Raw genomic sequence first — 18,651 nt, forward strand, 5'->3', positions numbered from 1 at the left:
TGTGTACTAAGAGTATGTTTGAATTGCAGCTGGATCACACAGATGTAGGTCTTTGGATGTGATCCCTTGCCACAGTAGCCGTGTTGCTGCATTTAAATTCCTCTAGAGATGTAACTTGTCTATAGAATTATCTGATCAATAATGTAATCTGGTAATGAAAGTATCTTCATTGCTAAGAGATCTGAGTAAAATTATTTTCTTGTGCTCTACATTCTTGGAAAATCAGCCTTACGTCTTCAACGACTTCCCAAAGACTTCATTAAAAATTAGGAAACTGGGGTGATCTCGAGACACAGTAAATGAGCTCTACAAAATAGTGTTTACTTTTTGTCTTTATGAATTTTCTCATTCCTCTTTCCTCTTAAAGAAATCCGATTATATAAAATGTGGCATTTGATGACCGGCTTCTTTGAACTCCTTCTGATGTCCTCAAGTTTCATAGTCATATTTTCTGTCAATATAACAAATAATATATAATTGAGTTATGAATACAAAGGACTATTTGATCTCACAGCTGTGCAGATTATAGTTCATATATTACTGGGTCACTTGCTCCAAACCACTGAAGAAGTAACACAAAATATTTGAAACATTGTAAAAAACAAGAAAGCTTACATCATTGCCATAAGCAAGAGAGGTAAGTGGTTGGAACCCCAAATTTTCCTCAAGGACATATACATGGTAACCTGAAGACATCCTACATAGTGCCACATATTAATGATAGAACACTCATCAGACACCACATCTTAACATTTCTGCAATTTAATAACATTAGCCAATAGCATCTTTGTACAACCTCCATAAGATACTTTGATACATAGGACATTGGGAGACATTCAAATCCCAATCTGTACTGCTTCATACCACAACATTTTTCAATATATCATTTTTTCTTACTGAATAATATTTTACATAAATTATTATACTTTGCCTATTTCATAAAGGAAATTATGATGTTTCACTTTGTAGTTATTTTGGGGAAAATGCTACAACATTACTATACACATTTTTAGAGGGACATGTTTTCAATGTTCTTATAACTTATAGTGTATATCTGCTTAATATAATTTTAATATTTTGAAGAACATTCCAAATGTTTACAAGGGAATTGCTGCATTTAACACTCTTGCTGGCATTTGAGTGCAAGTTTAATTTTCCCATATTAAAATTGATTGTTGCTGTTTTCTGTGTACTTTTTTTATTTTAGCAGCTTTACCAAGTATGAGATGAAATATAATTGGATTTTAAATTTCCACTTTTAATAACTAGTAATATTGAGTACTATGTCATGTGTTTATTGTCTGTTGTAAATTTTTGGTGGAGAAGCATGATATATTTGAAATTTCCTTTTGTTTTTTTCTCTCAATATTAGTGAAGGCCCTATTTAAAAGGTAGTTTTTTTAAGCATTTGGTTATAGCCTTCAGAACAGCAGGAGAAACCTAATGAGATTATGCAATAATAATAAGATCAATTCCAGCTCTTTATTATTTGAATATGTTTTCCATATTAAGAAGAATGGTGGGACAAATTCATTACTTGGCTTCTGAAAGCTAATATCCAGCCCTATGGCTCTGTTCTTTTAGAGGAAAGGCAATTAGCTGAAGATATGTAGCTTACTTAAGATCACCCAGCAAGTTATTGGCATAGTTGGAATGTGAACACATGGGCTCTGAGTTTCCCATCTGTTGCCTGGATCATTTGGCTGATTTTCCAGAAGGGGGTGTATGTATGTATATTTATGTTGCAATTCAGGAATGAGCAAAGGAAAGTATGAAGGCTTATGTATTGTTTTAAGCAGTCTTGCAGAAATGAAAAATATATATGCCATATATACATTATTTACATAATCTATGTTAGTATAAGAGATATAAAAAGGAACATGAAGACTATTATAACACTGTTTAAAAACTGAAGGGCTGTGCAAATCCCCATACACTTTTCGAGAGAAGAGTATGTGATTATTTAATATATCAATATAACTACAGTAATATGATTTGATTTTAAGGCCATAATTTTATTTTATTTGGACACTATAGACAAGAAAATATTGAAAGCAAATTTAGAGTTCGTCTTCTTTGAGCACCGTCTTTGAGTGTTGATAAAGTGAAATGATTTTGTCCTACATTCAGGTAGATTAATCTGCTTCTCAAGGCATGCACGTATTGTATCACATTGTACAAGTACAGACCAGGCAATACCAAAACTTGAATAACCTAAAGAGATATAAGATAAATGTGCTGTTCTTACACATTAAGAAAAGTAATAATATTAATTTTCTACCTTCTTTCTTTACAATATAAACCTACTCTGAATAAAGCCATTAAGATAGAATATGCCTATATATATGAAATGATGTCTATGAACAGAATTATCTAAAAATTTACCTTATCTTCACATATTCCAAAGTAATTTTTAAAGGAATCTTCCATAACACATACATCTATTCTTTTCAGACCATGAATTTTTTTTTTTACCAAATGCACTGTAAGAACTTAATGTATGTGCTCTAGGCATGACTTGGCACTCAAGAGTACTTGCTGTTCTTTCCCACAGGACATAGGTTCTGTTCCCAGTCAAGTGACTCAAAACCGATGGTATGCGTAATTCCAAGGATCTGATGCCTTCTTCTGGCCTCTGCAGTTACTATACAAATGAGATACAAATGTTCTAGGTCTCTGAGCTATGTAGGCTCAAGTTCTTGCTCAGTCAAGCAGTGCTGGGTATTGGTTACATTTCATGGAGTGTGCCTTAAGTCACATCAGTAGTTGGTTGATTATTCCCACTATCTATGTGACAGAATTGCAAAAGCATATTTTGGAGATGTACACCATTGTAGTTAAAGGCTTAGGGTTGGGTAGATATTTAAGTATCTCTTTTGACAGATTTTAGAGTACCTTCTGTAGCAAAGATTATGGATCATAGGGATAAAGGCTCTATGCAGCATCAGGTTGACATTTTGATGTTCAGTGAATTGTGTTGGTGTTGTCTTCAGCAATAAGGACTTGCTGTAAGTTTGTAGGCAGCAACCTATAGCCTGAATCATTTGAAGATTCTGGAGGGATGCCTTTGGCAACAACATAAATAAATGTAACGTAATCCCAGTGTTGGAAGCTTTGCTTGGTGACAAGAGATGGCCTTTTGACCAGTTCTCCCATTCTTTGTCGATTTAATTTATATTGCCTTCATATGCGGGCCTTATAGAGAAAGTTGGTGAACAAAAAAAATCTAGACTGTAAAAGTGGTATTGTTGAAGAAGCTGTAAGTTTAATACTGTTCTTGACTACATAACAAATTTGAGGCATTCTGAGCCTGGTTGAAAACAAGCAAAATATATGAACAATCAAATACACAGTAAGTACCTGATAATTATTTATTTTCTCAATCTACTTTATTCTATAAAATAGACACAGAGATGATTGGGTACGGAATGGGGCATGGTTTTGAAAGGAATGGAGAGAGGAATGTGCATCATAGAAACACATATGAAATTCACAATTAAAGGTATAAAACTATGATGTGATTGTTGTCCCTAGATAATGGTAATATGTGGGTGATTATGAAATATTTCAGAGGTGAGTTAAGAAGCATAGGACTTGGGGTTTATAGCCACTCGCACTTTATTCTTCTTTCTGATCACAGTGCCATGTCATCAGTCAACTGCCCCATGCTGCAGCTTCTATGTAGCCTCAGCAAGTCCTGATGTGGTGTTCACCTATACCTACTGGACTACACCTCCCTAACAATGTGCCAAAATAAACCTGTAGTCCATTATGCCACTTCTTATTAAGTATTTAGATACAGAAATGAGAAAAATAACTAAAAATGTGAGCTTTTCTGCATTCTTTTTTATTTTAGTATGATTATGTTTTCTATTTTCAAATATTGGTATCAACTTCAAATATTTCAAGGTGATTCCCAAACTTTAAATTACCCGATGAATAGGAAATTAGCACTTATTTTTGTTGAGTTACAGCATTGTATTCAGAATGATCTGGCAGCAATGACAAGTGACTTAGCATATGACACTTTGAGGCCAAACAGCTTCCAGAGAGAATAGAATTCCATTTTTTCCTGCTAGAATGGGGGCTAAAGAGCTTCAGACAAGTGACTTTCAAGCCTCAGGCAGCTAAAACTCAAAGAAACAGAAGGTAAGTGTGTTTGGCAATGATGCTTGCTAAAGGAGTACAATTGCACTGGAGGTAGGCTATTTTTATCTTCCCTACTGTCTGCTATTCTCCCTGGAGAGCCACTTTCTTTTTCTCTACCGTTTTCTATCCAAGAGAGTTAATAGGACATACAACATCAATAACACAAGTAATCTGTGATGTAGTCACGAAAAGTCTCTCCTAACACTGATGTCTAAAAGTAAAACTATTGTAAAATAGGATTCAAAAGAAATAGGTGAGAGTCTGGTGGAGTCAAATGAGGTGCTAATTCAATTGTCTATATTCAATACATGTATCAAAGCACTATGTTGTTTCTCCTTAAATATATGCACTTATTGTTTGTTACTTTGGAGAATGTTTTTTAAAGAGAGAGAAGACCAATCCTATTTCTCATTATGTTATCTTGGAAAAGTGACTGAATACTTTGCTTTTTAGAGGAAGTTATCTACAATATTTCACAAGATAGATCACTCATAGTGTTTTTTCACACTATCTCCTATTTTTCACTATGTTCTTGCCATTGTAATGCCACCACTTGGTTCTCTCTAAAAGCTGCAATCATTCATATTAGTTTGTATGTCTATTTGTATGATAATATGCTATTTATTCTTTACTTGGCATATACCGCAATGATACACTTTCACAAAATGAACCTAAGTCTAAAGTAACCATTGCTTATACCATCATTAACATGATTTACCTTTAAAAATATTAAATACACACAGAATTTTGATAGCATCTGGTTTCCTAAGTAAGAGATAAAACATATTCAAAGATTTGTTGCATCTATCACCTTGTTTGGAAATATCTTACTATATTTCAATTGAATGTATGCTTTAGTTTTACTTAAGCTTCTGGAGAATAGAATATTTGGACATTTTGACTAACATACATGCCCCAAACAAAGATGAGGAAAGGGTCTTCCACTGTAACATAAAAGTGATAGGTGAGGAGCCAAAGTTCCTGCTGCTCACAGAGAATTACACTTATTGTGTTTTCTCCAATACACACATACCCACACATGCACACACGTACACACACACACACGTAAGTCGAGAAAGTACTATTATTTTGGTGATTTTCTTAAATGTATGTTTTATTTTTCTAAATTATTTTAGAAAATAATAATAATGTGTAATATTTTCACATTGTGTTCTCTGCTCCATTCAAACAAACTGTCTACATTTTTTGAATCAGAAATAAAAGACTTGAGGTAGGCTGACAGCTGACCTCAAAGAAGATGATGAGCATCAAAGAACCTTCTTATGATGATGGCTTCAAACATGGCAAACAAGCTACTGGACAAAATGTCCTCATTTCTGCCACAGCAAGAATTTCTGCCTAAAAATGGCCAAGCTTGGATGCAGGCAGAGTCGACAGCCAAACTCTGCCAAGGCAGAATAAGCAAGTCCTCAATAGTTCCTGCCTCACAAATATGTCTGTCATCTGACATATCTGATATATTGGGCCAGAAGGCTGAAGATGATGATCGAACATTATGTAGAGTATTTGGGTGACTGTTCAGGACTGTTCAGGCAACAAACTGTCTTTTTCATTTTACTGAAAATTAGTTCATAAAATGTGTATTTTATCATATACAATATCTTGTTTCATATATATATATATATATATATATATATATATATATATATATATATATAGAGAGAGAGAGAGAGAGAGAGAGAGAGAGAGAGTCTGTAGTGACTAAATTTAAGCAACATATCACAGTGTTGCAATTTTATAATAAATTTTAAAATTGAGGAATTTTCAAGAATATGGTATAGTCTTACTAGTTATAGTCATCATGCTATAAACAAATGTTTAACATAAAATTCTATGTAATTGAGATTGAGTTGATTTTTCCATTTCCTTTTATTTAACCTCTTCATGTCAGCTTACTTATAACTCTGCTGGGCCCAACTCTCCTATGAGACCATGTTTTTACTGTGTACTTCTTATGTAAGTCATTTTGTAATTGCCTTTTCCTACTTGGTTTGTTTCCTATAACAACATGTTTCTGTTTAATTCATGTTATATCATATATTATTTATATTATAGCAAGACATTGAATATTTTGCCTGATTTACTAATCCTTTCTATCTATTCATCTGTAGTTTCACAAATTTAAGATCTGATTTTCTCACCAAAGATATCTTCTATGCAACACCATAAGTTTGGAATCATGTAGCAGCAGAATTGCAAGATGTATTTCGTTATAACTAGTATAGACTTGAATCTATTTCATAAAGGTAATAGCTTCCAAACAGATTTCTTTTTAGCCCTGAATAATGATTGTTTCATTGTTGGGATTTTTCACAATTCATTTAGTCATTCAAATTCTGAAGACCATATTTTTGTCAGTAATGAACAAAGCTGAATTGTGCATAAATTCTGTTTGTCTCTATTTCTTATCTTTGTTTTGATATAATGCCCATCTTATTTTGGTAAATACCAAGGACTGAGCCTGTTGACTAAAGATAAATGAAAGTTTAAGACACAAATACGTCTTCTTATGTGTCACTACCATTTTGCAGTTCCCCCTCTCCAACAAGCAGTGAGACTTGTTGAAGTTTAAAAAAAAAAAAAACAATTGTTGTTTTGGATAAAATAGCTCATTGAACTTTGATTTGGATTGCATAAAATATCTAGTACTTTTAAAATTTCTCATATCAATATATTGCTTGTTAATTTAAGAGATTATAAAATAAACAACATAATGTTGAATGGGTTCATTTTTTCCTATGTTGTGCTACATGAGTAACGCAAAGTAATGCATCTTACTTTATAGTGGTAAACAAAGGAAACAGAGCACGATTTAACCCTGAGATAGTTCCAACTGGCCAGCTCCACTAAAGCTTGTATGTACTTAGTTAAATTCAGATAGACATGTAAAAGAAAATGTTGAAGAATTAAGACCACTCAGTATAGATTAAGTATATATACCATTTATACTTTTTAATATATGTATTAACAAATATGTTGAGATAAAGAGCAAATCATATGTTAATGATATTAAATATTTGAAAAAATATAATTTCAATAATATAATGTCAACTAAGACACTAAAAGCTAAATTATTTTCTAAATATCTAAGGTATATTCATATTTATATACATATCTTTACTTACACTGTATAGGATACAGTAAGGAGATTGGGATACTACTTAGCTTTTCCCCCACAGATTACCCATAGAAACTTGTCTCAGTGTAGTTAGGATATGCTTACTATATAATTTCCTTTGCTTCCTGTTTTCAGCTGTATATTCAAAGATTTAATGTAACTTGAATAAGCTTTTAATGTCATATTAAATCCTTAAGCAAACATCTTTATTTCTTAAATTTTTTATTTATTATAATTTATTCACATTACATTGTCGTTATTTCCTCACGTTTTTTTTAAATTCCCTCACTCTTACCTTGCTGTTTCCGTCCTCCCTCCCTCTTCTCTGACTAGAGGGGAGTGTGGGGAGGGGTATTGTTCCTTCCCCACAGCCTATCAGGTCTCATCTGGATAGTTTGCATCCCCTTCCTCTCTTCCTCTGTGTGTCCAAGGTTCAATGGCAGTTACCCTCTCTCTTTATGCTGCAACCCCTCCCCCCGCTGTGTTGATTAGCAGTCTATCACTACCTATGAACAGGGGGTCTCTGCATGCATTGTCCTTGGTTGGTGCATCAGTTTGTGCAGGTCTCCATGGATCCAGATCGGGCAACTGTGGTGGGTTCCCTATTCAGCTCCTAATCCCTCTGGTTCTTCCATCCTTCCACTCTTCATACAACCCTCAGTGCCTAGCCCAGAGTCATGTTTCTAGTCCCAGTATCTGTCCAGCTCTCTGGCTGGGTGGAGTCTCTCAGAGGACATCAACATTGGGCTAATATCCACTTATAAGTGAGTATATGCCATGGGTATATGTATATGTGTATACATATGCCTTAATGATACCTTAGCATAACTATACTAAATATTCCTCTGCTGCAGCCTATAAAGCAGCAATCTTCCGGTAATAAATGTGGTCAAGAAACTGTCATTTATTTCATTAATACTCAAAAATATCTTAAAGTTGATAAATTTAATATGGGGATGTTTTGGGCTACAAAATAATGTTATATTTGAAACAGACTTTCTAACATAAAATATATGAAAATGAGATGCTAAGATATGCATATGCTTATTCCAAATAATTTTATCTTATTTGTCATTGTAGTGCCTACTGAATGCAAACAGACTGACAGCATCTAATCCATGGCATTGACTCTTGAGGGTTTTTCTTGATTTCACACAGGATGTGAATGCTGGATGACTCATTTGATATGATTGAGTGCCCTTGAGGAAGGTTGAATAGAGGAGCTCAAACAGGGAAGATAAATTCCCAATAGCCTCCCAGACTGCTGCGTTTTAAAAGCTAGAAATATTTTTCCACACAATTAGCACAAAAATCACATTGTCAGAGATTTGCCTTCAGGTCATTAACTAATATGTTCACTAACAACTTGCACAAAGTGGATTGAAAGGATTTTTTTTTCTGCGTGAGTCAGAACTGTGACTGATACAGAATTAAAGCATTCTTAGTGAAATTCTTTTGGGAGCCTTGTCCTTTCAGAGTTTCTGCTGCAACACTGGAATAACAATAAAGATATATTTTTTATCACATATATTTTTTAAAACTTAAAAACTTTACAAATAAATTTACTTATTTCTCCATATTATATTTTGCTTCTAAAAATAAACAATATATTATAAAATTTTATATATATTGACTCTTTGTAACAATTTTCATATATTAATGTAGTATTTGTACTGTGTTCAAAAGGAAACTTTCATGTATTTAATATTTTGGCAAAGTCCTAAATGAAAGTATATAATACACTATTTAGAAAGTAATTCAGAAATGATCTTGAGTTCCAGATAAACTTTGAAAATATTAAAATTGGAAAAAAGAACATGAATTTTAAGGTGCTCCTGGATATTTGTCATTTAATTTTATGCCTAGGTCCAGTGAAAAGTCCCTCAGACATCATTCTAAAGGCTGAATATCATTCCTGTTATTAATATTCACTATCATTAGAGTTGGAACATGGAACAGATTAGAAAGCAACTTTATGAAACAAAACTCCAAGCAGTAAAACAGCAACCTAGTTCATATTAATGTCACGTGGTTAAATCTGTAATTTTTGCAACTCCTCATATACCAATCTTCTTAGTTCCTGGTATTTTGTATTAGTAAGTCTGAACCATTAGCATTATTTCATCATTCTCCCCCGTCACTTAGCATATACTTGAGTCTCTATATCAAAATTACAAATCTGGCCAGGCGTGGTGGCGCATGCCTTTAATCCCAGCACTTGGGAGGCAGAGGCAGGCAGATCACTGTGAGTTCGAGGCCAGCCTGGACTACAAAATGAGTCCAGGACAGTCAAGGCTACACAGAGAAACCCTGTCTCGGAAAACAAACAAACAAACAAACAAAAACAAACAAACAAAAAATACAAAATTACAAATCAATTTCCCTGAATGATTATAACAGTGGTAGCTGCCAGCTGGTTCTGGAGCATACCTCACAGGATTATTTACATTGCAGAAATGTACAGAAGCTCTTGAACAGTCTGGGCACTTGAATCTCCTGCTGTCACAATGGCATATTCTCTGATGCTAGTACTATAGGCATCTGCGAAAAGAGGAGTAATGGGGACAAACAGTGGGTTTCGTTTCCCAGAACAGTACAACAGCTTCCTGTCTTACAATCTCCGTATCTGTAGTATTATCAGCCATGTGTAAATGCCAAGTGAAAGGTTCTAGATATTCATCCCATAGGACCAGATGGAAACACAAACCTACATGATAACCCTTTCTACAGAATGCGATATCTGAGAAAGCCTAAACTGAACAAGGAAGGCAATGATGTCCAAGAGAGTCTTGTTTGGTGTTATTTTGTTTCTCTGTGTAGCCTTGCTTGTCCTGGACTCACTTTATGGACCAGGCTGCCTCGAACTCATAGAGATCTGCATGCCTATTTATCCCTGAGTGCTGGTATTACAGGTGTGTGCCATCATGCCTGGCTGGCCTAGAGATTTTTTTTTTAATTAAAATGTTTGTATTTTTAATGTATTCACCTTACATTCCGATTGTAGCCCCCTCTTTTGTTGCTCACTGTCCCATCCTCTTTCTTTCATCTGCTCGTCCTCAAAAATGGGGAGCCCTCCTACTTTGTCATCTGACCCCAGCCTATCAATTCTCATCTGGACTGCCTGGATCGTCTTTATCTGTGGCCTGCCAAGGCCACTCTGTCAAGAGGAAGTGATCAGTGACTGGAAGCCAGAGTCCATGTCTGACGTACCCTCTACTCCCTGTATTATGGGAGACTGTGCTACCTACCAACTACATCTGAGAAGTGGGCGTAAGTCCTCATCATGTATGGTCCTTGGTTCATTCATCAATCTCTGCAGCCCACCCCAAACCCCACTCCCAGATTTGTTGGCTTCATTGGTCTCCTTGTGGAGTGCCTGTCCCCTACAGGACCTTTTCCTCTCCAACTCTTCCATAAGACTTCCTGTGTTGCATCCCAAAATTAGGCTATGAATCTCAGCATCTGCTTCGATGTCATCTCTCAGGAGACACCAAAGTCAAGCATCGATTGCTGGTAAAGAATAGGGTATTTCTCAATTCTTGTTTCACTTTTCTATTCTATCTTCATCCCATATCCATAATGATCATTGTCTTTTTAGGAAGTTGTATTAGGGGAAAACATTAATCTATCATATGTATGTTTGTTAAATTAAATTTATCTTCCTGAATCTTTCAATATCCTATCTGCTAATACTAAGAATTTTATTTAAGATGTTTTTTCTCTTTATGTTATTAAAATAGAAGTCTTTCTAAATGAATATAGATCTATAGCTATATTTTTCCATTGATACATTTTACTTGATACATCATAACTCACACACATTATTACATGTTATCAGCTAAATTATGTCTCCACAAAATTCTTATGTTGAAGTACTGATTGTCAGTGCCTTACAACATGACTATCCTTGAGGAGTGAATATTTTGAAATGTAATTAAAGTTACGTGGGGGTGGAGATGTATGTGAATTAGTAGCGTGCTTGCTTATCATAACAAGGTTTGGTCAGTCCTCCACATTACAGAAATTAGGCAAGGTTTGTCACAGCTGTAATCCCAGCAAGAGATGCAGGCAGAAATATCAAGAATTCAAGGATATGCTCAATACATGAAACATTTCAAAATAACCAGGGCTACATGGTACTATGTCTGAAAAAAAATTGAGCTCAAAAGCCAAAAAAAGATTACACAAAGCTTAAAAATCTCAAAATTGTTTCCTTTCTGTTATTTTGTTATTACAACCATATAAATGTGTGTTTTAGGTATAGATCATTATGTGTTTACAGATGGCAGTATTTGCAGGTAAGATAACTTCACTGTATCTCACATAATAAGCTGCTGCATCATTAGGAGACTGTTCACACATTATGTCCAGTATATTAAAGGACACCAATTAATACATTTCTATTTAAAATTATTCATATTCTCCCATGTATCTTATTCTGAACTTGCACATTTTACTATAGAAGTTACATTTTAGTGTGTCCCTGGAAAACAAAATAGGAATTTTGACAGTGAACAGAAGTTGAAATTACAGAAGGTCTGGAAATTTAGATCAGTAACACTGACCAGTGGTCACGTACCAGCTCTGAGTCCATTTCCAGTGCTGTAATACGTAAACATGCAGAGAAATTGAGAATTTTAGATGAATAGACAGAGAAACAAAAATAGATAAATATTGTCATTAATTTCTCAACCTGAAAATTGTGGGATTTAACTTAATTTCTAAGTATAATATCAGTGTCATGTGTAAGCCATTTAGAAACAACAGAATCCATATCCGAGCTAGGTGCTTTTGTGCAATAAAGTGTCAGCTTGTTGAGCAATCCAGTAAATAATTGTCATCTCCATTGGGAAATAAAATTTAGATAGGTCAGAAAAAATAACTTTCTAATTAGGCTGTTTTCTGGCATCTGTGAAATATACTAAAATTCATTTATCAGATCATGTTTGTCAGAATTTCCCCTAGATGAATACTAAAGAACAGCATAATCTTGATTTATTTTTCTTTCTCCTTGTATAATTTACTGTCATTACGTTTATTCATGGGTGTGGGAGGGCATGAAATACCATGGTATGTATATGGAAAACAAACTCAAGGTAGTGTGTTTTCTTCTTCCATCCTGTGCATTCTGGACAATCATGTTCAGGCTGTCAGGAATGCCAGAGAGTTTGTTTATTCAGTGAGCCATCTCCCTGGCCCTGCTTTGTATTTAAAATTCTTGTGCTTAGTATGATCACAAAAGGCTTTGGTTAATTGATATTTGCTAATGATTTATAAATGTAATTATCTAATTTATATATTGTGTTAAGTCAATTTTCATTGGTAGAAATGAACACAATAGAGCACATTTAATGTTTTAACTGATATAATGTCTTAAGAGTATAAATGTTCTTGAACATTCAAATATAATTTATATGATCATAATAGAGAAAATAATGAGTGTGGCTTATAAGAGGCTTATTATTAGATTATCTCAGTCACATTGTACAGGAATTTCATTATTAGAATTTTAACTCTACAACCATGTGTTTTGGTTTACAAGGTTATTGTTTGATAATTCAAGATTCCAGTTTTTTTCTGTTCAACATGGGTTATTATATGTTTGGGGTAACTACTAGAAAGTGAATATTCTGTTTATCCCCATCTACAGGAAGCCTCACAATGGTGGGAGGGTAAGAGAAAAGGTTAACAATAAACACAATTGACAATTGCTGGAGTCAAGTAGAATCAACCGCAAACATCCACACTGTCAAAGCAAGACTAGTGGGTTCTGTGTAGGGCAGCACCTAGAGGGCACATACAGAATGATTAAAAATATGGTTATTATTGTAAGCTATAAAATTTCAAAGTTGATTTTCTAGGGCTAATGCAAGAAGATTGGAGAAGACTTTTCTCTAATGCTCATTTTGGCTTTATGTGATATAGTTAATTCAATTTTATTTGGAGCTTTAGTTTAGTTAATCAGGTGGAAATTATTTTCATTGAATTGTAAAATGTTTTCACTGATAATTTTATATTCCCTCTATGCAATGATAGTAGTCATACTTTCTATAAATTAAAATATGCAATAAACTTTTAGAAAGTAAAAGATATGTATAGATATAGATTCAGAGCTGTCTCAAATATCTATCCTAGAGTTTAAAAATTAAAGTGGGGAGCATGGTTACATTTTTGGGTTAGCTCTTTCATGGTTTTTTTCAGAAATAATATGGATATAAAAAATAAGTGAAGCACTCTGAGGCAGAGGCAGGTCGATCTTTGTGAATTTGAGGCCAACTTACTCTACAAAATGAGTTCAAGACAGTCAAGGCTACACAGAGAATCTCTGTCTTAAAAACATAAACAAAACCAAAATTATGTGAATGATGACTGTTACTTTATTTAGGAAAACAAATAACAAGAACAAGTCTTTTTATTTGCTTATACAATTAATTGCACTTCTGGTTTTTCAATGAGAATTTAGTCTATTTTGTCATGATTCTTTCAATACAAAGGCAATAATTTCTTATAGCTGAGTTATTTATTTATATCTCTAATGATGCTATGATTTCTCCTTGGAAAATCTTAATGAACCAATTTCTCAGGATTGCAGTCTGCCTTGTTATAGCTGTTAAACATAATAATATTAGTATTATGAGCATAAAATAACTACTGATCTATTCTAAATTTCATCTTCAGCCTGTCACTTTCAGTTACTTTCCTTCTTTAATTTTCTATAAGTTAAATCATATATTTATTACATGTTAAAGATGCAATAAACCTGAATGAACTTCTCAAGCCACTAGGCATCTTTGTAACTGCCCTGGGGCCCCTCCCAAGTCTTGGACCAAGTAAAAATAAAGCCTTTGAAACAGCAAAAATTAAATAAAGATTTAATAAACTATAATATATTATGGTATAGTGTGGATAAGTCTGAAGACTGCTTGCCTACAGAGACTGTATTGATGGAGATTTTGCTCAACCTGGTTCCTTGATCAACTGTAAGTTAAACTATAAACCATGACTACTTATTTATCTTTATAATAAAACCATCTTTTCAAGTTGTATACAACAACCTTCAATACAAAGTGTCCATAATCAATATGCTAAGCTTCAAGGTTGTTGTTTCTCCAGAAGAGACTACTTGTACAATACCATCTTTTGTTGTTCATCTGTGTATCTGTCTTTTCTTCATTATCTCACACTCTAGTCAGGTCCATGCGGACCTGGAGCTGCGGAAAGTTGCAGAACAAGAAGAGAGACATTGCCTGAGGGGACCTCCTCCCCCTTTATATGCTCATAGGGTATCAAGTCTCTTTTCGGTAGCCTGCTATCCTTCCTCTGAGTGCCACCAGGTCTCCCCCTCCAGGGGACATGGTCAAATCATAGGGGAGGGGAGTAAGGGGAAAATGGGAGGGAGGGAAGAATGGGAGGATACAAGGCATGGGATAACTATTGAGATGTAACAAGAATAAATAAAAAAAAAGTTAAAAAAATAAGTGAGATATACAGTATGTTCTACCAGACATTTTCAACATTTTTAAAATGGGGATAAGATGTCATCTACAAAGTTCACATTCTAAAAATACAGGCCAAGGAATAATCCTACCACAAAGATTCTCATATTCTTAATACTTTTTTTTATCTGCTTCATTTGTACATACCCTTGTCTGAGTATGGTCCATGGTCTCCTAGTAAAAAGTTGGGCTTGCATGTAAGTGCCTTCAATTTCAACTGAATTTCCGCTCTTTAACTGTGATGCAATAATGAGAAATGTGTTACTGAGAGCCCTTGGCAACTGTTCTCACGCACAGCAAGCATGTTTCCTGCCCTGAAACAAACTCTGAGGTAATGTAAAGTACTGTGGCCCTTGTCTGTGAGGAATGACATGTAAGAATGTATAAACTATAGAGGAGCCAGCTGTTCCACTCATCTCAAGCATCTTAGATTTCTAGTTGCTTTCAGGTGTTATTGAACATTAAAGTAGTGACTGTGGCAAATTTACTACTTTTTCTTTGCTTTAAAAAGATCACAGCTCTGGAAAACACATGTCTACATCTCATGGCATAGCATGCCTTTCCGCAAAGTAAGTTCATTAATGTGGAAGCTAAACACAGTGTAAAAAAATGGCCAACATAATTTTAGATAACTTGCATAATGAATAAAATTGTATGATTGAGTAAAGGTTCATTAACAGACTATGATATATGTTAAATTTGAAGTATAGCTTTATTTTTGTTAAATTTATCTGAAGAACATAGCGGAGAATGGTAGATTAATTTTTGAATTTTTTTTTTGCAAACAGGAGAGCATTGATATGTTTCCTTTTTATGTTTTTCTTACTTTCCCACTTCATAATAGCACACAACCATTGACAAGTGATTTCAGATATATTCAATAGAAACTATTTACAGTGAATTGTTTTCAAAATTTAAAGCAATGAAAATAATAGTCTTCAAAGCTTCTTTTCTAATATTCTGAAATAGATATTCAATAACTCCATGTAACTGGGCAGAAATATGATTTATAAAAACACAATCAGCTCAGTTGTCCCTACTAATATGAAAATTTAAGGTTCCTTTAATTTCTCTGTTTTCAAATTAAGGCAGGAATTCGTCATTTAGCCTCTGATGAGCTAGAAGTATCTATGCTGACCAGTCTGACTACAGACACAAAGCTTCCCCTGCCTCTTCATCTAGAGTGGAAGGATTATAGGCCTTTCCACCACTCTTGGCCCTTTAATGTCTATTGAGCAGAAACTCTTCCGTGCACTCACATTTTATTTTGGAAAGTCTTATTTCCTTTTCTGTCTATATTTAATATGGTTTTGTAAAAAGAAGTATTCTTTTCAATAAGAAAAACTGGTACAATAAGTAAAACATTAAAATATAGGGAAACTTGTGCCAGGCGCGGTGGTACACACCTTTAATCTCAGCACTTGGGAGGCAGAGGCAGGTGGATTGCTGTGAGTTTGCAGTCAGCATGGTCTACAAAGTGAGTCCAGGATAGCCAAGACTACACAGAGAAACCCTGTCTCGAAAACCAAACCAAAAAAATGTAGGGAAACTTTGAACATTAATACTTCTTGTACCAACAAAACTTGAAATTCTTTCTTACTAGCTATAAGGTTCCTCACTAGGTATTTTAGTATTCAAAACAGTCAGAAGGGACACTCTTCAATATACAGATTTTACACATATTTCTTCACTACTCCATCATTTAATTTATATAAAAAGTATTGTTGCCTTGTTTTTGAAGACATGGTCTCAGGCAGCCCAGGCTAGCCTTGACATCAGTATGTAGTAATAAAGGACAACCGTAAGCCATTGATTTTCCAGTATATTTTTCCCACATGCTGGTAAAACAGATATGTAGTGGACATTTTAAAGCAAAAACAAAACGCAAACTTTAAGGGGAATACTTGTTATTTTCTTACGATGGCATATAACATTCACCACAATTCTCTCGAAGGGTAAAACAAACTTTTACATTAAATGTTTTATAAATGCTGCCAACAATCATCTATAACTTAGAGAAAATGATGCAACTATCTATTTTTTGTTCACTGCTCAGGCTTTTATTTAGTTTCCTTGACCAAATATTGAGCATTTCAATTTCTGAAGCTGCTGACCCATAATGCTTCATCTTTGAATTCTAGTGCTGTGTTCTAGAATGCCATGATTGTCGCGATATTGTGGTTACATTCTTAGGTCACACTTCCTGTCTGGCTCATTATGATGCGCTTTTCCTGAGAGGTTGTTGATTTTCCTGTGAAGAAGATGATTCCACTCCTGCAGGATTTTCGCCTCTTCCTGCAGGGCGACTTCTTCATCTTGCAGAGCCCCATGCTCTTCTCTCAGCGCCTTGTTCTCCTCCCGCAGAGCTTGCTCCTCCTTCCACAAAGCCTGTTCTTCCATCTCTAGAGCAGCCTCTTCTTTTGCCAGGGCCTCCTCCAGCTCTGCAGCAACTCTGTCCCTCTTCAGGGCTTTTTCTTCCATTCTGAGAGCCATCTCCTGGTGCTTAAGAGCCTTGGTCTCTTCACGGAGGGATTTGATCTCTTCATGGAGAGCCTTGGCTTCCTTCTGGAAGGCTTTCTCTTGCTGCCGGAGAGCTGTGATCTGAGCCTCCATCGCTCGATTCTGTTGACAGAAAGACTTTCTTTCTGGGTTCAAGGCATTGAGTTCTTCGCCAGAAACCATTGGGTTCTCCAAAATAAACTTTTTCACCTTCTGGAGTAGCTGGTTTTGCTGCCTTAGGATGTGATTTCTTTCCCTGATGAACTGGTTGTCCATTCTAAAGGTCTTATTTTCTTTTTCTAGGGCTTTGTTTTCCCCCCAGAGGAATCTGTTATCTTGTCTCAGAGCCTTGTTTTCATCTCTCAAAGCCTTATTTTCTCGACAGACGGTTTTTTCTACTTCATGAGATTTATGTTTGAGTTTACTTTGATCTTGGGCCCAAGAGAAACAAGAAAACAATTGCATTATTTTTTTTGATCCAGAGACATCCATTGTTTGTTGGTTCACTACTGGTAATCTCAACACAGTGTTCTAAATCTGGTCATGTAGTCTTGGCTGTCTGTTGACTTCCTAGAGAATAATGCAGTAGATATCCACTCAAAGACCAGCCATGCCCACTGGAAGAAAAGTGAAAAGAGAAATAAAAGTTTGGTATATTTACTATTAGGTTCATAACACCAATATTGTAGTTAAACCTAAACACAGATGAATTAGACAATAATCACTTTATTCTACATAGGGACATTAAATTGATCAGCAGTAGTGAACTGAGTTATCTGTGTTCAAAAGCTAAGCTATTTCTAACCAATATTAGTGTTGTATACGATTATATATTAATTATACTAATCCGTTGTCTGTGAATGTGGTACCTGCTAATATTGAAGCTTCCTACTCATTCTATAATGCTTCTACGCATTTGAATAACTTCTAGAAAAAGAAAAGAAAAGATGAAGAATACATTGAAGATACTTTAAGGCAATATAAACTGATGATTACAGAATTTACTTAGCTTGCTATGAGATTTAAAGACTTACACAACCAGCCACACTTACATTGCTATGTTCTCTAAGACACTTGTGCCTGGTTTCTGTAACTAAAAGAAAACAAGCAATAGTTTATGTCATCTATAGTGATGTCACATGATGTTAACATTTGTGATATCATAGGCTACATATATACTCTGGCTTTATAAGGCATGTATTTTAGGAAAATAAAAAAGATTATATTCGATGTCTTTGATATTGTAAAATTAATGTGTATATAGTACCAAATTACACATAAATTACTAAAATTGATTAAAATTGATACTTTTCATAATTAGTCAATAATTCCATTTTGACAAGTGCTGTGTAATTAACAGATAGTGAA

The 18,651-nt window shown here is 34.6% G+C and overlaps 1 protein-coding gene and 1 long non-coding RNA gene across 3 annotated transcripts; both read right to left on the reverse strand.

Moving 5' to 3' along the window:
• Window positions 1-318: 318 nt before the first annotated feature.
• LOC311589327 lies at window positions 319-14,993 on the reverse strand. The gene is made up of 4 exons (XR_014776502.1): window positions 14,932-14,993; window positions 11,868-11,890; window positions 9,719-9,829; window positions 319-451 (listed from the first exon to the last, which is right to left on the reverse strand). It is a non-coding gene; the product is annotated as an uncharacterized lncRNA (long non-coding RNA).
• Window positions 14,994-16,614: 1,621 nt separating this feature from the next.
• LOC311589405 (uncharacterized protein) lies at window positions 16,615-18,388 on the reverse strand. 2 transcript variants are annotated; one of them, XM_084767793.1, is made up of 2 exons: window positions 18,336-18,388; window positions 16,615-17,900 (listed from the first exon to the last, which is right to left on the reverse strand). In XM_084767793.1, the coding sequence occupies exon 2, from the start codon at window positions 17,773-17,775 to the stop codon at window positions 16,966-16,968; it is 810 nt and encodes a 269-aa protein (XP_084623919.1). In that variant the 5' UTR covers window positions 17,776-17,900; window positions 18,336-18,388; the 3' UTR covers window positions 16,615-16,965. The 2 variants fall into 2 exon arrangements, with proteins under 2 accessions (XP_084623919.1, XP_084623920.1); XM_084767794.1 differs by lacking the exon at window positions 18,336-18,388 and adding an exon at window positions 18,153-18,198.
• Between the last annotated feature and the right edge of the window lie 263 nt (window positions 18,389-18,651).

The sequence above is a fragment of the Acomys minous genome (genome assembly GCF_964271855.1).
Source record: "Acomys minous genome assembly, chromosome: 18".
NCBI classification, from domain to species: domain Eukaryota; kingdom Metazoa; phylum Chordata; class Mammalia; order Rodentia; family Muridae; genus Acomys; species Acomys minous.